We start from the raw sequence: 21,726 nt of genomic DNA, 5'->3' as shown, positions 1-21,726 counted from the left end.
CCGCACGCACACCCAGCCAGCCACACGCACTACCAGCCAGCCGCACGCACACCCAGCCAGCCAGCCGCACGCACACCCAGCCAGCCAGCCGCACGCACACCCAGCCAGCCACACACACACCCAGCCAGCCAGCCACACGCACACCCAGCCAGCCACACACACACCCAGCCAGCCACACACACACCCAGCCAGCCAGCCGCACGCACACCCACCCAGCCAGCCGCACGCACACCCAGCCAGCCGCACGCACACCCAGCCAGCCGCACGCACACCCAGCCAGCCAGCCAGCCGCACACCCACCCACCCAGCCAGCCACACACACGCACGCACACCCAGCCAGCCACACGCACACCCAGCCAGCCACACGCACACCCAGCCAGCCACACGCACACCCAGCCAGCCAGCTACACGCACACCCAGCCAGCCACACGCACACCCAGCCAGCCAGCCGCACGCACACCCAGCCAGCCACACACACACCCACCCAGCCAGCCGCACGCACACCCAGCCAGCCACACGCACACCCAGCCAGCCACACGCACACCCAGCCACACACACACACCCACCCAGCCAGCCGCACGCACACCCAGCCAGCCACACGCACTACCAGCCAGCCGCACGCACACCCAGCCAGCCAGCCGCACGCACACCCAGCCAGCCAGCCGCACGCACACCCAGCCAGCCAGCCAGCCGCACGCACACCCAGCCAGCCAGCCGCACGCACACCCAGCCAGCCACACGCACACCCAGCCAGCCACACACACACCCAGCCAGCCAGCCACACGCACACCCAGCCAGCCACACGCACACCCAGCCAGCCAGCCACACGCACACCCAGCCAGCCAGCCGCACGCACACCCACCCAGCCAGCCGCACGCACACCCACCCAGCCAGCCGCACGCACACCCAGCCAGCCAGCCAGCCGCACGCACACCCAGCCAGCCAGCCAGCCGCACGCACACCCAGCCAGCCAGCCGCACGCACACCCAGCCAGCCACACGCACACCCAGCCAGCCACACGCACACCCAGCCAGCCACACGCACACCCAGCCAGCCACACGCACACCCAGCCAGCCACACGCACACCCAGCCAGCCAGCTACACGCACACCCAGCCAGCCAGCCGCACGCACACCCAGCCAGCCAGCCGCACGCACACCCAGCCAGCCAGCCAGCCGCACGCACACCCAGCCAGCCAGCCGCACGCACACCCAGCCAGCCAGCCACACACACGCACGCACACCCAGCCAGCCACACGCACACCCACCCAGCCAGCCACACACCCACACACCCAGCCAGCCACACAACCACCCAGCCAGCCGCACGCACACCCAGCCAGCCGCACGCACACCCAGCCAGCCAGCCAGCCGCACGCACACCCAGCCAGCCACACACACGCACACCCAGCCAGCCACACACACGCACACCCACCCAGCCACACACACGCACACCCAGCCAGCCAGCCACACGCACACCCAGCCAGCCACACGCACACCCAGCCAGCCACACGCACACCCACCCAGCCACACACACGCACACCCACCCAGCCACACACACGCACACCCACCCAGCCAGCCTTACGCACACCCAGCCAGCCACACGCACACCCAGCCAGCCAGCCGCACGCACACCCAGCCACCCAGCCAGCCACACGCACGCACACCCAGCCACCCAGCCAGCCACACACACCCACCCACCCAGCCACACGCACACCCACCCAGCCGCACGCACACCCAGCCAGCCAGCCGCACGCACACCCAGCCAGCCACACGCACACCCAGCCACACACACCTACCCAGCCAGCCACACACACACCCACCCAGCCACACGCACGCACGCACACCCAGCCAGCCAGCCGCACGCACACCCAGCCAGCCACACGCACACCCAGCCACACACACCTACCCAGGCAGCCGCACGCACACCCACACGCACACCCAGCCAGCCACACGCACACCCACACGCACACCCAGCCACACACACACACCCACCCAGCCAGCCGCACGCACACCCAGCCAGCCACACGCACTACCAGCCAGCCGCACGCACACCCACCCAGCCAGCCACACACACACCCAGCCAGCCAGCCGCACGCACACCCAGCCAGCCAGCCGCACGCACACCCAGCCAGCCACACGCACACCCAGCCAGCCGCACGCACACCCAGCCAGCCACACGCACACCCAGCCAGCCAGCCACACACACACCCAGCCAGCCAGCCGCACGCACACCCACCCAGCCAGCCGCACGCACACCCACCCAGCCAGCCGCACGCACACCCAGCCAGCCGCACGCACACCCAGCCAGCCGCACGCACACCCAGCCAGCCGCACGCACACCCAGCCAGCCAGCCAGCCAGCCGCACACCCACCCACCCAGCCAGCCACACGCACACCCAGCCAGCCACACGCACACCCAGCCAGCCACACGCACACCCAGCCAGCCACACGCACACCCAGCCAGCCAGCTACACGCACACCCAGCCAGCCACGCACACCCAGCCAGCCAGCCACACGCACACCCAGCCAGCCAGCCACACGCACACCCAGCCAGCCAGCCAGCCGCACGCACACCCAGCCAGCCAGCCAGCCGCACACCCACCCACGCAGCCAGCCACACACACGCACGCACACCCAGCCAGCCACACGCACACCCACCCAGCCAGCCACACACCCACACACACCCAGCCAGCCGCACGCACACCCAGCCAGCCGCACGCACACCCAGCCAGCCGCACGCACACCCAGCCAGCCAGCCAGCCGCACGCACACCCACCCAGCCACACACACGCACACCCACCCAGCCACACACACGCACACCCAGCCAGCCAGCCACACGCACACCCAGCCAGCCACACGCACACCCAGCCAGCCACACGCACACCCACCCAGCCACACACACGCACACCCACCCAGCCACACACACGCACACCCACCCAGCCAGCCTTACGCACACCCAGCCAGCCACACGCACACCCAGCCAGCCACACGCACACCCAGCCAGCCAGCCGCACGCACACCCAGCCACCCAGCCAGCCACACGCACGCACACCCAGCCACCCAGCCAGCCACACGCACGCACACCCAGCCAGCCACACACACGCACGCACACCCAGCCAGCCACACGCACACCCAGCCAGCCACCCACCCAGCCAGCCACACACCCAGCCAGCCGCACGCACACACACCCAGCCAGCCACACACACACCCAGCCAGCCGCACGCACACCCACCCAGCCAGCCACACACACACCCAGCCAGCCGCACGCACACCCAGCCAGCCGCACACACACCCAGCCACACACACCCACCCAGCCAGCCACACACCCACCCAGCCAGCCGCACACACACCCAGCCAGCCAGCCGCACGCACACCCAGCCAGCCACACGCACACCCAGCCAGCCGCACGCACACCCAGCCAGCCGCACGCACACCCAGCCAGCCAGCCGCACGCACACCCAGCCACACACACCCACCCAGGCAGCCGCACGCACACCCACACGCACACCCAGCCACACAGACCCACCCAGCCAGCCAGCCAGCCGCACACACGCACACCCAGCCAGCCACACGCACACCCAGCCACACGCACAGCCAGCCACACACACCCACCCAGGCAGCCGCACGCACACCCACACGCACACCCAGCCACACGCACACCCAGCAACACACCCACCCAGCCAGCCGCACGCACACCCAGCCAGCCGCACGCACATCCACCCAGCCAGCCACACGCACACCCACACGCACACCCACCCACCCAGCCAGCCGCACGCACACCCAGCCAGCCGCACGCACACCCAGCCAGCCGCACGCACTATCAGCCAGCCGCACACACACCCAGCCAGCCAGCCACACGCACTACCAGCCAGCCGCACGCACACCCACCCAGCCAGCCACACGCACACCCACACGCACACCCAGCCAAACACACCCACCCAGCCAGCCACCCACCCAGCCGCACACACACCCACCCAGCCAGCCACACACACACCCACCCAGCCAGCCACACGCACGCACACCCAGCCAGCCACACACACACCCACCCAGCCGCACACACGCACCCAGCCAGCCGCACGCACGCACACCCAGCCAGCCACACACACACCCACCCAGCCGCACACACGCACCCAGCCAGCCGCACACACACCCACCCACCCAGCCAGCCGCACACACACCCACCCACCCACCCAGCCAGCCGCACACACGCACCCAGCCAGCCGCACACACACCCACCCACCCAGCCAATCACACACACGCACCCAGCCAGCCGCACACACACCCACCCACCCAGCCAGCCGCACACACACCCACCCACCCAGCCAGCCGCGCGCACACCCAGCCACACGCGCGCACACCCAGCCACACGCGCGCACACCCAGCCACACGCACGCACACCCAGCCACACGCACGCACACCCAGCCAGCCGCACGCACACCCAGCCAGCCACACGCACACCCAGCCACACGCACACCCAGCCACACGCACACCCAGCCACACACACCCACCCAGCCAGCCACACGCACACCCACACGCACACCCAGCCAAACACACCCACCCACCCAGCCAGCCGCACGCACACCCAGCCAGCCGCACGCACACCCAGCCAGCCACACGCACTACCAGCCAGCCGCACGCACACCCAGCCAGCCAGCCGCACGCACACCCAGCCAGCCAGCCAGCCGCACGCACACCCAGCCAGCCAGCCGCACGCACACCCAGCCAGCCACACGCACACCCAGCCAGCCACACACACACCCAGCCAGCCAGCCACACGCACACCCAGCCAGCCACACGCACACCCAGCCAGCCACACGCACACCCAGCCAGCCAGCCGCACGCACACCCACCCAGCCAGCCGCACGCACACCCACCCAGCCAGCCGCACGCACACCCAGCCAGCCAGCCAGCCGCACGCACACCCAGCCAGCCAGCCAGCCAGCCACACGCACACCCAGCCAGCCACACGCACACCCAGCCAGCCACACGCACACCCAGCCAGCCACACGCACACCCAGCCAGCCACACGCACACCCAGCCAGCCACACGCACACCCAGCCAGCCAGCTACACGCACACCCAGCCAGCCAGCCACACGCACACCCAGCCAGCCAGCCGCACGCACACCCAGCCAGCCAGCCAGCCGCACGCACACCCAGCCAGCCAGCCAGCCGCACGCACACCCAGCCAGCCAGCCACACACACGCACGCACACCCAGCCAGCCACACGCACACCCACCCAGCCAGCCACACACCCACACACCCAGCCAGCCACACAACCACCCAGCCAGCCGCACGCACACCCAGCCAGCCGCACGCACACCCAGCCAGCCAGCCAGCCACACGCACACCCAGCCAGCCACACACACGCACACCCACCCAGCCACACACACGCACACCCAGCCAGCCAGCCACACGCACACCCAGCCAGCCACACGCACACCCAGCCAGCCACACGCACACCCACCCAGCCACACACACGCACACCCACCCAGCCACACACACGCACACCCACCCAGCCAGCCTTACGCACACCCAGCCAGACACACGCACACCCAGCCAGCCAGCCGCACGCACACCCAGCCACCCAGCCAGCCACACGCACGCACACCCAGCCACCCAGCCAGCCACACACACCCACCCACCCAGCCACACGCACACCCACCCAGCCGCACGCACACCCAGCCAGCCACACACACCCAGCCACACACACACCCAGCCACCCAGCCGCACGCACACCCACCCAGCCGCACGCACACCCAGCCAGCCGCACGCACGCACACCCAGCCGCACGCACACCCAGCCAGCCACACACACACCCACCCAGCCACACGCACGCACGCACGCACGCACACCCAGCCAGCCAGCCGCACGCACACCCAGCCAGCCACACGCACACCCAGCCACACACACCTACCCAGGCAGCCGCACGCACACCCACACGCACACCCAGCCAGCCACACGCACACCCACACGCACACCCAGCCACACACACACACCCACCCAGCCAGCCGCACGCACACCCAGCCAGCCACACGCACTACCAGCCAGCCGCACGCACACCCACCCAGCCAGCCACACACACACCCAGCCAGCCAGCCGCACGCACACCCAGCCAGCCAGCCGCACGCACACCCAGCCAGCCACACGCACACCCAGCCAGCCGCACGCACACCCAGCCAGCCACACGCACACCCAGCCAGCCAGCCACACACACACCCAGCCAGCCAGCCGCACGCACACCCACCCACCCAGCCAGCCGCACACCCACCCAGCCAGCCGCACGCACACCCAGCCAGCCGCACGCACACCCAGCCAGCCGCACGCACACCCAGCCAGCCAGCCAGCCAGCCGCACACCCACCCACCCAGCCAGCCACACACACGCACGCACACCCAGCCAGCCACACGCACACCCAGCCAGCCACACGCACACCCAGCCAGCCACACGCACACCCAGCCAGCCACACGCACACCCAGCCAGCCAGCTACACGCACACCCAGCCAGCCACGCACACCCAGCCAGCCAGCCACACGCACACCCAGCCAGCCAGCCACACGCACACCCAGCCAGCCAGCCAGCCGCACGCACACCCAGCCAGCCAGCCAGCCGCACACCCACCCACGCAGCCAGCCACACACACGCACGCACACCCAGCCAGCCACACGCACACCCACCCAGCCAGCCACACACCCACACACACCCAGCCAGCCGCACGCACACCCAGCCAGCCGCACGCACACCCAGCCAGCCAGCCAGCCGCACGCACACCCACCCAGCCACACACACGCACACCCACCCAGCCACACACACGCACACCCAGCCAGCCAGCCACACGCACACCCAGCCAGCCACACGCACACCCAGCCAGCCACACGCACACCCACCCAGCCACACACACGCACACCCACCCAGCCACACACACGCACACCCACCCAGCCACACACACGCACACCCACCCAGCCAGCCTTACGCACACCCAGCCAGCCACACGCACACCCAGCCAGCCACACGCACACCCAGCCAGCCAGCCGCACGCACACCCAGCCACCCAGCCAGCCACACGCACGCACACCCAGCCACCCAGCCAGCCACACGCACGCACACCCAGCCAGCCACACACACGCACGCACACCCAGCCAGCCACACGCACACCCAGCCAGCCACCCACCCAGCCAGCCACACACCCAGCCAGCCGCACGCACACACACCCAGCCAGCCACACACACACCCAGCCAGCCGCACGCACACCCACCCAGCCAGCCACACACACACCCAGCCAGCCGCACGCACACCCAGCCAGCCGCACACACACCCAGCCACACACACCCACCCAGCCAGCCACACACCCACCCAGCCAGCCGCACACACACCCAGCCAGCCAGCCGCACGCACACCCAGCCAGCCACACGCACACCCAGCCAGCCGCACGCACACCCAGCCAGCCGCACGCACACCCAGCCAGCCAGCCGCACGCACACCCAGCCACACACACCCACCCAGGCAGCCGCACGCACACCCACACGCACACCCAGCCACACAGACCCACCCAGCCAGCCAGCCAGCCGCACACACGCACACCCAGCCAGCCACACGCACACCCAGCCACACGCACAGCCAGCCACACACACCCACCCAGGCAGCCGCACGCACACCCACACGCACACCCAGCCACACGCACACCCAGCAACACACCCACCCAGCCAGCCGCACGCACACCCAGCCAGCCGCACGCACATCCACCCAGCCAGCCACACGCACACCCACACGCACACCCACCCACCCAGCCAGCCGCACGCACACCCAGCCAGCCGCACGCACACCCAGCCAGCCGCACGCACTATCAGCCAGCCGCACACACACCCAGCCAGCCAGCCGCACGCACACCCAGCCAGCCACACGCACTACCAGCCAGCCGCACGCACACCCACCCAGCCAGCCACACGCACACCCACACGCACACCCAGCCAAACACACCCACCCAGCCAGCCACCCACCCAGCCGCACACACACCCACCCAGCCAGCCACACACACACCCACCCAGCCAGCCACACGCACGCACACCCAGCCAGCCACACACACACCCACCCAGCCGCACACACGCACCCAGCCAGCCGCACGCACGCACACCCAGCCAGCCACACACACACCCACCCAGCCGCACACACGCACCCAGCCAGCCGCACACACACCCACCCACCCAGCCAGCCGCACACACACCCACCCACCCACCCAGCCAGCCGCACACACGCACCCAGCCAGCCGCACACACACCCACCCACCCAGCCAATCACACACACCCACCCACCCAGCCAGCCGCGCGCACACCCACCCACCCAGCCAGCCGCGCGCACACCCAGCCAGCCGCGCGCACACCCAGCCAGCCGCGCGCACACCCAGCCAGCCGCGCGCACACCCAGCCAGCCGCGCGCACACCCAGCCAGCCGCGCGCACACCCAGCCAGCCGCGCGCACACCCAGCCAGCCGCGCGCACACCCAGCCAGCCGCGCGCACACCCAGCCAGCCGCGCGCACACCCAGCCAGCCGCGCGCACACCCAGCCACACGCACGCACACCCAGCCAGCCACACGCACACCCAGCCACACGCACACCCAGCCACACACACCCACCCAGCCAGCCACACGCACACCCACACGCACACCCAGCCAAACACACCCACCCACCCAGCCAGCCGCACGCACACCCAGCCAGCCGCACGCACACCCAGCCAGCCACACGCACTATCAGTCAGCCGCACGCACACCCAGCCAGTCAGCCGCACGCACACCCAGCCAGCCACACGCACACCCAGCCAGCCGCACGCACACCCAGCCAGCCACACGCACTATCAGCCAGCCGCACACACACCCAGCCAGCCACACGCACACCCAGCCAGCCGCACGCACACCCAGCCGCACGCACACCCAGCCAGCCACACGCACGCACACCCAGCCAGCCACACGCACGCACACCCAGCCAGCCACACGCACGCACACCCAGCCAGCCAGCCACCCAGCTAGCCGCACGCACACCCAGCCAGCCAGCCGCACACACACCCAGCCAGCCGCACGCACACCCAGCCAGCCAGCCGCACGCACACCCAGCCAGCCACACGCACACCCAGCCAGCCAGCCAGCCGCACGCACACCCAGCCAGCCACCCACCCACCCAGCCAGCCGCACGCACACCCAGCCAGCCAGCCGCACGCACACCCAGCCAGCCACACACCCAGCCAGCCAGCCAGCCACCCAGCCAGCCAGCCACACACCCAGCCAGCCACCCACCCAGCCAGCCACCCACCCAGCCAGCCGCACGCTCAGCCAGCCACACACCCAGCCAGCCACACACCCAGCCAGCCACACACCCAGCCAGCCAGCCACCCAGCCAGCCGCTCGCACACCCAGCCACCCACCCAGCCAGCCACACACACACCCAGCCAGCCAGCCGCACGCACACCCAGCCAGCCGCACGCAAACTCAGCCAGCCACACACACGCACACCCAGCCACACACACGCACACCCAGCCAGCCGCACGCACACCCAGCCAGCCGCACGCACACCCAGCCAGCCACACACACGCACACCCAGCCACACACACGCACACCCAGCCAGCCGCACGCACACCCAGCCAGCCGCACGCACACCCAGCCAGCCGCACGCACACCCAGCCAGCCGCACGCACACTCAGCCAGCCACACACACACACGCACACCCAGCCAGCCGCACGCACACCCAGCCAGCCAGCCGCACGCACACCCAGCCAGCCAGCCGCACGCACACCCACCCAGCCAGCCACACACACAGCCAGCCGCACGCACACCCACCCACCCAGCCGCACGCACACCCAGCCAGCCAGCCACACACACGCACAGCCAGCCAGCCACACGCACACCCAGCCAGCCAGCCACACACACACACGCACACCCAGCCAGCCACACACACGCACACCCACCAACCCACCCAGCCGCACGCACACCCAGCCAGCCAGCCACACACACGCACACCCAGCCAGCCAGCCAGCCACACGCACACCCAGCCAGCCAGCCACACACACACACGCACACCCAGCCAGCCACACACCCACCAACCCACCCACCCACCCAGCCGCACGCCCAGCCAGCCATACAGAGAGCCCGACACTTACTGTTAATGAACCATATCACCCAGTCAGAGCTTGATGTCTCCAGGGATCCTAATAGCAAGAAAGATTTTCTCAGACTCAGACTTTCTCCTAACGCTTTCATTGATGTCAATGTGTGAATACCTTCTGGTTCGTGTTCAACTCCCATTGTGAATCAAGCCTGATTCTGGTTCATGTTCAACTCCCATTGTGAATCAAGTCTGAATACCTTCTGGTTCACGTTCAACTCCCATTGTGAATCAAGCCTGATTCTGGTTCATGTTCAACTCCCATTGTGAATCAAGTCTGAATACCTTCTGGTTCACGTTCAACTCCCATTGTGAATCAAGCCTGATTCTGGTTCATGTTCAACTCCCATTGTGAATCAAGTCTGAATACCTTCTGGTTCACGTTCAACTCCCATTGTGAATCAAGCCTGATTCTGGTTCGTGTTATTTGTAGGACACTGGCCAATCTTCTGGTGATGACTGATGATTGAATTGTTGTCTTGGTTCCAAAACCTTAATCATGTTTTTTTATTGATGTTTTTATATATTTATAGTCTGTATGAATGAATAATCTTATCTTGTTCTTTGGAAAGAGGAAATGGATTAAAAAAGCTAAAGTTGGATTCAGTTCGTTTGGGAGTTGCAGACACTACAATGGTTCTGATAACTGGCTGTTCTCAAGCACTGTAGAGTACAGCTGTCAAGCCCTTATCAAAACCTTTTAGGAACTATGTTGGGTGTACATTTCCAGCTATATTTCCTTGCATTGTGTCAGTGGAATGCTTTGTTCAGCCATTGGCACTGTGCAGCCTGAACTGAACACAACTTTCCCTGACACTGATCTCACACTGACAGACCTTGGCCTTAATTTAGCACATTTCTTGGACATAATAGAGAGCGTTGTTCCTTAAAGGTTTCCCCTGATTTAAACCCCCATCTGTCATAGGTTGTATTGTTTTTAGCCTGTGTGAAGCTAATGTTACGCAGAGACAACATACAAGGTCAAGAGAGCTCGAACACGTCCTTTCCTTTATATTCGTCCTAGATATTTATTTAGTGTATGTCTGTCAACCTGTCTTGTGGGTCATGTCAAAAGATGTTCGTCTGAAATTAAATAGAATTTATAGAACGAGAAAAGACCCTCATTCCTTTGGTCCGTTCTGCCTTGTAGTCTAACCTCTAACGCTTGACCTCTAACCCTTAACCTTGTCCCTGTTCCACAGTGGGCGTTTGGTGTGACCCTGTGGGAGCAGTTGACCTTGTAGTCTAACCCGGGACCTCTAACCCTTGACCCTTAACCTTGTCCCTGTTCCTCAGTGGGCGTTTGGTGTGACCCTGTGGGAGCGGATGACCTTGTAGTCTAACCCGGGACCTCTAACCCTTGACCTCTAACCCTTGTCCCTGTTCCACGGTGGGCGTTTGGTGTGACCCTGTGGGAGCGGATGACCTTGTAGTCCAACCCGGGACCTCTAACCCTTGACCTCTAACCCTTGTCCCTGTTCCTCAGTGGGCGTTTGGTGTGACCCTGTGGGAGTTGATGACCTTGGGACAGACGCCCTACGTGGACATCGACCCCTTCGAGATGGCAGCCTATCTGAAGGACGGATATAGAATAGCACAGCCAATCAACTGTCCTGATGAACTGTAAGTACAAAAGCACAACCAATCAAACTGTCCAAATGGACTGGAACACATACATACAGGGCTTTTAGACTGTTACGTCTTAATTGAGTTTGATCATCAGTTATTTTAGTTGACAGTTCTATAGTTTTGTTGGTTTTAAGTATTTCCTGTAAACGGTATCTCGTGAGAATTGTCTCTCAGTTTGAATCTCCAGCGCATCCCTTCAGAATATTGAACACCATTTAGATATGGATTCTTATGTTCTCCTTTCCGTTATCAACATAAGCACACGTACTGTCCAGCATGGAACGTTCACTATAGGACCCTCCAGAGAGGAGACAGTTGACTATAGGACCCTCCAGAGAGGGAGACAGTTGACTATAGGACCCTCCAGAGAGGGGAGACAGTTGACTATAGGACCCTCCAGAGAGGGGGAGACAGTTGACTATAGGACCCTCCAGAGAGGGGGAGACAGTTGACTATAGGACCCTCCAGAGAGGGGGAGACAGTTGACTATAGGACCCTCCAGAGAGGGGGAGACAGTTGACTATAGGACCCTCCAGAGAGGGAGACAGTTGACTATAGGACCCTCCAGAGAGGAGGAGAGACAGTTGACTATAGGACCCTCCAGAGAGGGAGACAGTTGACTATAGGACCCTCCAGAGAGGGAGACAGTTGACTATAGGACCCTCCAGAGAGGAGGAGAGACAGTTGACTATAGGACCCTCCAGAGAGGAGAGACAGTTGACTATAGGACCCTCCAGAGAGGGAGACAGTTGACTATAGGACCCTCCAGAGAGGAGAGACAGTTGACTATAGGACCCTCCAGAGAGGAGAGACAGTTGACTATAGGACCCTCCAGAGAGGAGAGACAGTTGACTATAGGACCCTCCAGAGAGGAGACAGTTGACTATAGGACCCTCCAGAGAGGAGAGACAGTTGACTATAGGACCCTCCAGAGAGGGAGACAGTTGACTATAGGACCCTCCAGAGAGGAGACAGTTGACTATAGGACCCTCCAGAGAGGAGACAGTTGACTATAGGACCCTCCAGAGAGGGAGACAGTTGACTATAGGACCCTCCAGAGAGGAGACAGTTGACTATAGGACCCTCCAGAGAGGAGACAGTTGACTATAGGACCCTCCAGAGAGGAGACAGTTGACGATAGGACCCTCCAGAGAGGGAGACAGTTGACTATAGGACCCTCCAGAGAGGAGACAGTTGACTATAGGACCCTCCAGAGAGGGGGACAGTTGACTATAGGACCCTCCAGAGAGGAGACAGTTGACTATAGGACCCTCCAGAGAGGAGACAGTTGACTATAGGACCCTCCAGAGAGGGGAGACAGTTGACTATAGAACCCTCCAGAGAGGGGAGACAGTTGACTATAGGACCCTCCAGAGAGGAGACAGTTGACTATAGAACCCTCCAGAGAGGGGAGACAGTTGACTATAGGACCCTCCAGAGAGGAGACAGTTGACTATAGGACCCTCCAGAGAGGAGACAGTTGACTATAGGACCCTCCAGAGAGGAGACAGTTGACTATAGGACCCTCCAGAGAGGAGACAGTTGACTATAGGACCCTCCAGAGAGGAGACAGTTGACTATAGGACCCTCCAGAGAGGAGACAGTTGACTATAGGACCCTCCAGAGAGGAGACAGTTGACTATAGGACCCTCCAGAGAGGAGACAGTTGACTATAGGACCCTCCAGAGAGGAGACAGTTGACTATAGGACCCTCCAGAGAGGAGACAGTTGACTATAGGACCCTCCAGAGAGGAGACAGTTGACTATAGGACCCTCCAGAGAGGAGAGACAGTCAAATGGGTGAGATCATCTTCAGCTTTACACACTAGGGTTCGGCGGTAGCCAGATGTTTATATCGTCATACCGTCCTTCTCTCATCCCGGAATTTATGGTACTTAGTTCACAAGGGCGTGCCAAAGAAACACAAAAAAAGGCTATTGGGCGTCATACCAGAATTATCACAAGTAATAGAGAATTTCCATGGAGGCTGCTAGCTAAATATGCTAATGTGCGCAAAGATATGCACTCCAGCTCATAAAGTTATACATGTATAGGTAGGAGCTACCAAATGTTATTTTTGGTGAGTTTGAACATTTATAAGCGAATGAACTAAGTTGGGAGGCATGCATGTCAGAAGGAAGAACCGTACTGCATCTGGAGCAGCATGTGTACCCGCGGCGTCTGGAGTCGCCAGGGCAACGGGCCAGCCTACTCTGCTCGGAGAAGAGGGGGGAGGAGCAGACTGCCGAGAACTGAGATGAGAAAAGAACACAAGGAAATCAAGAGCCTACAGATAACTCATCCAAAGGGCTTTGACGTCTTAAACACGGCAGAAAGCTAACACAATATGATGTCCCGTCAATTTATTAATTCAGCCACTTACTTTGATAACTAGCAACTTAAGCTTAGCATTAACGCAGAATTCAGCATTTTTCACACAGGAAAAATTATAAAAATAAATAAGAAATATCTTGTCTTTTGAAAACGCAGATCTAAAATGCTTATTGTAATTTTTGCATCAAAATAAGTTTGCTTAATTTGCGCTAGGGATGCACCGATATGACATTTTGGGCCGATACTGATATCCAATATAGTCCTTGCCAAAAATATCGATGTCCAATATTTTCCTTGCCAAAAACACCGATGTCCAATATTTTCCTTGCCAAAAACACCGATGTCCAATATTGTCCTTGTCAAAAACACCGATGTCCAATATTGTCCTTGCCAAAAACACCGATACCGATGTCCAATATTTTCCTTGCCAAAAACACCGATACCGATAAACGATATTTAAAATTTTAGCTGCCTTTCTAAGATTTTTAGTACAGCTTAAAAACCTAAAGGTCCGACACTTTTTTTTTTTAAATTGCCAGAAATGACAGACCCAAATCAGGACCTGAAGCAAGGATATGCATATTCTTGATACCATTTGAAAGGAAACACTTTGAAGTTTGTGGAAATGTGAAATTAATGTAGGAGAATATAACACATTAGATCTGGTAAAAGATAACACAAAGAAAAAAAAACATGCATTTTTTTTTTTACCATCTTTGAAATGCAAGAGAAAGGACATAATGGCCACTAGATGGCAGCAGTGTATGTGAAAAGCTTTAGGCTGATCCAATTAACCATTGCATTTCTGTTCAAAATGTTACATCAAGACTGCCCAAATGTGCCTAATTGGTTTATTTATGCATGTTCAAGTTCATAACTGCACTCTCCTCAAACAATAGCATGGTATTCTTTCACTGTAATAGCTACTGTAAATTGGACAGTGCAGTTAGATTAACAAGAATGTAAGCTTTCCGCCAATATCAGATATGTCTATGTCCTGGAAAATGTTCTTGTTACTTACAACCTCATGCTAATCACATTAGCCTACGTTAGCTCAACCGTCCCGTGGGGGATCCACCGATCTTGAAGAGGTTTTAAATAGTTGAAACACACACCAAAAAGTAATTTTTTGGGCATTTACGTATGTCCACATTACCAGTAAAACACAATCGAAACCTATTTCTTTCACTTACTTGCTGTGCTGTTTTGTTGTTCATTTGTTCAGTCATTTCATTCTCAACCAGGATTTCCTCGTGTCAAGCAGTGAAGTTTCAGCTCTGTCTGTCCGTGGCCTCTTCTGTTGTGTGTCCTCTTCCTCGGTGCGCACTGTCACCGTGTCCGTTTCCATCTTGTCCAGCTGTGTCTGTAACATTTAATGTAAACCTTGTTTCTTGTCTGTAGTGGTCCTTGTACCTTTGCATCGAGCATGGTGGCGACACAGTAAAGAGGCTCAGAGAGAATGCCACTGAATCGCTTGTTCACAGCATCTTGTAGAGTATGTTTGGTACGTTTGCGAGTTTTAACCACACGGTCTGTGTGGACAGTTTTGTTGATCCTTTGGACCAGACATCGCTGGTCCAAATGTCAGTCGTGAAGCTAAGAGCAGTGACGCCAATAGCAAGTAGTTCATAGATGTGTGTTTCAACAATACGGTGTAACTCCGGTAGGGCAACATCTGGGAAAATAGCGCCTACTTGGTAGTGTGTACCGGGGCTCGAGGTGCTCGACCAGTCGGCGAAAGCCAACATCATCCACGACAGAGAAAACGGTTGATTGTCAAGGGCAATGAATCCCATTATTTTGGCGTTAATAGATTTTGCCTTTGAGTTGTCTCACTGAAATTTTCTTACTCTTTCAGATGACTGCTCGACTTTAACTTGTTTAGTTGTTGGAAATGTGTGCGTAGTATTTTTCAGATTTTTGTTCTGAAGTAGTCGCTGAACGTCTGGGTGGTGATGCACCTTCAAATGACTAATTAGGCTTTGTTGTATTGAAAGATTTCACTTTCTCCTCTCAGGAAATAATAGCAACACAAATGTTGCATATGTCCTTTTTGTTTTCTTCGTTTGAAACGTCAAAGTAGATCCACACAGCAGACATTGTGGGCCAGGTTAGGAATGCTGTGTTGCACGTGTATTTTTCGTGGCATCATTATGTCATCTACCTACGTTTATATACAGGTATGCACGTCAGCTTTGACATCGGTTTTGCACATTGCCGTTTTAACTAGACATAGGGCCGATGTTGCCATTTTTAGCTAATATCGTCCGATTCCAATATATGCTCACCGATATATCGGGCATCCCTAATTTGTGCTTCTCCACTCGGCAAAACATTAGGAAATGTAGCTGGCTAAATTGTTTCTATGATAAACATTAGGAAATGTAGCTGGCTACATTGTTGCTATGATAAACATTAGGACATGTAGCTGGCTACATTGTTGCTATGATAGGACATGTAGCTGGCTACATTGTTGCTATGATAGGACATGTAGCTGGCTACATTGTTGCTATGATAAACATTAGGAAATGTAGCTGGCAACATTGTTGCTATGATAGGACATGTAGCTGGCTACATTGTTGCTATGATAGGACATGTAGCTGGCTACATTGTTGCTATGATAGGACACGTAGCTGGCTACATTGTTGCTATGATAAACATTAGGTCATGTAGTTGGCTAAATTGTTTCTATGATAAACATTAGGAAATGTAGCTGGCTACATTGTTGCTATGATAAACATTAGGACATGTAGCTGGCTACATTGTTTCTATGATAAACATTAGGACATGTAGCTGGCTACATTGTTGCTATGATAAACATTAGGACATGTAGCTGGCTACATTGTTGCTATGATAAACATTAGGACATGTAGCTGGCTACATTGTTGCTATGATAAACATTAGGACATGTAGCTGGCTACATTGTTGCTATGATAAACATTAGAACATGTAGCTGGCTACATTGTTGCTATGATAAACATTAGGAAATGTAGCTGGCTACATTGTTGCTATGATAAACATTAGGACATGTAGCTGGCTACATTGTTGCTATGATAAACATTAGAACATGTAGCTGGCTACATTGTTGCTATGATAAACATTAGGAAATGTAGCTGGCTACATTGTTGCTATGATAAACATTAGGAAATGTAGCTGGCTACATTGTTGCTATGATAAACATTAGGACATGTAGCTGGCTACATTGTTGCTATGATAAACATTAGAACATGTAGCTGGCTACATTGTTGCTATGATAAACATTAGGTCATGTAGCTGGCTACATTGTTGCTATGGTAAACATTAGGTCATGTAGCTGGCTACATTGTTACTATGATAAACATTAGCTCATCTAGCTGGCTACATTGTTGCTATGGTAAACATTAGGTCATGTAGCTGGCTACATTGTTGCTATGGTAAACATTAGGTCATGTAGCTGGCTACATTGTTGCTATGGTAAACATTAGGAAATGTAGCTGGCTACATTGTTGCTATGGTAAACATTAGGTCATGTAGCTGGCTACATTGTTGCTATGATAAACATTAGGTCATGTAGCTGGCTACATTGTTGCTATGGTAAACATTAGAAATATGATGGTTCTGCATTGTTTTTCAGCGTTGCACTTCTGTTGTCATCTGATGAAAATTAACGTATTTTCTGTTGAATATGTTGCACTTATGTATTTTCTGTGTAGGAAAACTATAGTTGCACGTCCCTGATCACTACTGAAGCTAAATAACACTTGGCTTTCAATTTTAAAAAATGCGACCCCTGTCAATACAACAGCTGGACTCACCTGCTCTCACCTGCTCCCGTTTTTTCTCTTGTTGTGCGATTTCCAAACAAACAGGTGACTGGCTCAACTGTTCTGGGGAACTATGGTAAACTTTATAATCTGACAGGTGAAAGAGAAGAACGCAATCTGCTTTATCTCCTAACTTATCGCTCCCGAGTGGCGCAGCATCTCACTACAGACCCTGGTTCGATTCCAGGCTGTATCACAACCGGCAGTGATTGGGAGTCCCATAGGGCGGCACACAATTGGCCCAGCGTCGTCCGGGTTTGACCGTCATTGTAAATCATAATTTGTTCTTAACTGACTTGCCTAGTTAAATAAAGGTTAAAAAATATATATATAAAAGTTGACTGCAGGTATTTATTTAAAGTAGCTACAAATATTACAATTCTAGGCGGCGGCAGCTAGGTGTCGGCTAGGCGGCTGTCTCTCACCGTCATTCATTAGACTGAGTCTTATCCACATCCTGCGGCTGTCAGGGAGCTGGAGGGTGGCTTTCTACTGCTGTGGATGAGCTGGCCCAGGAATCACAAAGAGACGTACGGGCTTCTGTGTCAGAATCCCAAACGGCACCCTACTCCCTATATAGTGCACTTTTGACCAAGGTCCCTTGCCTTTGACCTTTTTCCACCAATGCATTTTTAGAAGTAGATGAGAATGCAAGGAATCGATGAAAGACAAATTTGTGAAAGAACCTATATTCACTTCAAGATTATAGATGGGCTCTGTTCAAAAGTAGTGCACTATATAGAGAATAGGGGGTTCCATTTGGGACTTTCGGTGTTACTGTTATCACTTCAACACTCCAGGATTTACAGTTGGATGACCGGTCGCCAACAGGAAGTGGAGGAAAAGCTAATCAGATTGTTATTGGTGGAGCTGCTGTACATGTTTCCTTCAGAAAGACTGTTGAATTGGAATTTTCCCACCAAATAGAAGGCGTAGGAGGGGGGGGGGAGACTTCAGGAGACATTGAGGGATGCAGGACTGATAGTGTGCTATAGTGATGTTGGTTTCTCTGATGATCCAAGTACTGAATAGCCTTGGGACTGGGAATGTGATGGTTTTTTAGACCCTATTTGGCAGTCCTTATGGGGTTTGAGTCAACGTACACTGGTGCAATGAGCTAGCCTAAATGGCTTGTCCATGTTCACTTGCTGACCCAGCTAATTCTCTTGTCTGTCTGTGTAGGTTTGCAGTGATGGCCTGTTGCTGGGCCCTGGATCCAGAGGAGAGGCCTAAGTTCCAGCAGCTGGTCCAGTGTCTGACTGAGTTTCATGCAGCGTTGGGGGCGTACGTGTAAAATCTAGCCCCAGGCTTCTGTACGGACCAGGCCCGAAGGACCAGCAGGCCCAGGACTTACTGGACAGCACTAATCACAATGAGGAATACATTTACAAACCTTATGCCTTATAGAAAAGAAAGAAGACTTTCATTTTTTTTTTTGAGTGAGGTTTCTATAATTTGTGCAAGCTTCAATGGATTCTCTTTCAGAGGTCGTCATATTTCCCAGCATACCTCACAAGCTTCCAGAACAGACCTATACCCTCACTATGAAACGTGGACCCACAAGGACGTGACCTCTTTTGGAAGAACGAAAGAAGCTTGTATGTGCCAACAAGCTGTTGCCACCATTTTCCTAACAACTACACTTTTGAGAACTTGTTTGTAAAGACATTTATTTTTTTCTCTTTTTTTTTTTTTTATCTAAGAAAAGAAGAGATGTACATTTATTGTTGTAGATCTGTGGTTTTCAGTGGGCGGATGAGTCCACAGTAGACCAGCGAGCGGATGAGTCCACAGTAGACCAGCGAGCGGATGAGTCCACAGTAGACCAGCGAGCGGATGAGTCCACAGTAGACCAGCGAGCGGATGAGTCCACAGTAGACCAGCGAGCGGATGAGTCCACAGTAGACCAGCGAGCGGATGAGTCCACAGTAGACCAGCGAGCGGATGAGTCCACAGTAGACCAGCGAGCGGATGAGTCCACAGTAGACCAGCGAGCGGATGAGTCCACAGTAGACCAGCGAGCGGATGAGTCCACAGTAGACCAGCGAGCGGATGAGTCCACAGTAGACCAGCGAGCGGATGAGTCCACAGTAGACCAGCGAGCGGATGAGTCCACAGTAGACCAGCGAGCGGATGAGTCCACAGTAGACCAGCGAGCGGATGAGTCCACAGTAGACCAGCGAGCGGATGAGTCCACAGTAGACCAGCGAGCGGATGAGTCCACAGTAGACCAGCGAGCGGATGAGTCCACAGTAGACCAGCGAGCGGATGAGTCCACAGTAGACCAGCGAGCGGATGAGTCCACAGTAGACCAGCGAGCGGATGAGTCCACAGTAGATCAGCGAGCGGATGAGTCCACAGTAGACCAGCGAGCGGATGAGTCCACAGTAGACCAGCGAGCGGATGAGTCCACAGTAGACCAGCGAGCGGATGAGTCCACAGTACACCAGCGAGCGGATGAGTCCACAGTACACCAGCGAGCGGATGAGTCCACCGTAGACCAGCGAGCGGATGAGTCCACCGTAGACCAGCGAGCGGATGAGTCCACCGTAGACCAGCGAGCGGATGAGTCCACCGTAGACCAGCGAGCGGATGAGTCCACAGTAGACCAGCGAGCGGATGAGTCCACAGTAGACCAGCGAGCGGATGAGTCCACAGTAGACCAGCGAGCGGATGAGTCCACAGTAGACCAGCGAGCGGATGAGTCCACAGTAGACCAGCGAGCGGATGAGTCCACAGTAGACCAGCGAGCGGATGAGTCCACAGTAGACCAGCGAGCGGATGAGTCCACAGTAGACCAGCGAGCGGATGAGTCCACAGTAGCCCAGCGAGCGGATGAGTCCACCGTAGACCAGCGAGCGGATGAGTCCACCGTAGACCAGTGGCTTCATGTATAGCAGTAGGGAATTCACATCTTCACCTAGTGCACTACTTAGGGAATTTGGGCCGCAGATGGGGCTTCTTCTGTGTACATAAAGACATGCTGGTTCACTCTGTCATGGTACGGTAAACTCAAGGTTTGTACGAGAGGCCTCTTGTGGGAGGGGGGGGGGGGGGATCGAAGGCCTAAGCAGCTCTGCTCTGCTGGACGTTATATTGGACAATGACATGTGAAATGTCTCTAGTTCAACATATCTCTACTGAAGGACCTATTGAACATTGTGCCACACGTTAGTTTCCCCTTTTTCCTTAGGAGACGTGCCAATGGAGTGTTAGCATAGCTGAGGTCGTTGTTGTCGCCACGTCCCATGATCCTCTCAGCATCCGTTTACCCAGTAGTGTGTACCAGACTGGATGAATGCTATAGGCCTGTCACAGTACACGACATACCCAGATGGGAAATGATTGGTTTATGAGTTGTGTCCAATCATTGGGAAGCTACCCATTGTACCCCCTTTTGAAAATCGCAACGATCAAGTTCAATATCAGTCATTCCCCCAGATATTTATCTAACAGGGTTGTCATGAATTAATATTCTTGTGTTTTTTAAATTTGGACTGTTCTGTGTCAGAACAAAACCCATCTACCAACCGCACATTGTTTTGACAAAAGTATGAATTTATACTAGAACACTATCCGCTGTGAAAACAGAATTACATGCCAATCTGACGACAGCATGGCTAGCTCTGGTCCAAGGCGCTACGTGCTGCTTGCTCATGCTGAGCCTTCAGCAAGCAGCACGTAATGACCTGGGCCAGAGCTACAACATGGCCTCGTCTTCTAAGATCTGTAGGATGTCTACAGGACACGTAATGACCTGGGCCAGAGCTACAACATGGCCTCGTCTTCTAAGACCTGTAGGATGTCTACAGG

General features: G+C 57.2%; 1 protein-coding gene across 1 annotated transcript in view; it reads left to right on the top strand.

The window, feature by feature from the left end:
- The window catches only part of LOC129869469 (tyrosine-protein kinase RYK-like), a gene marked incomplete in the record, with an annotated part of 143,829 nt that overhangs the window by 121,804 nt on the left and 299 nt on the right, over positions 1-21,726 (top strand). Inside the window, 2 exon segments of the mRNA XM_055943921.1 lie at positions 11,634-11,770; positions 19,096-21,642. Coding sequence (XP_055799896.1) covers positions 11,634-11,770; positions 19,096-19,207 — 249 coding nt within the window.

Source organism: Salvelinus fontinalis, chromosome 14 (assembly GCF_029448725.1).
Source record: "Salvelinus fontinalis isolate EN_2023a chromosome 14, ASM2944872v1, whole genome shotgun sequence".
Lineage (NCBI taxonomy): Eukaryota > Metazoa > Chordata > Actinopteri > Salmoniformes > Salmonidae > Salvelinus > Salvelinus fontinalis.
The sequence above is the reverse complement of the archived record's forward strand: the minus strand, read 5'-3'. Positions and strand labels throughout refer to the sequence as shown.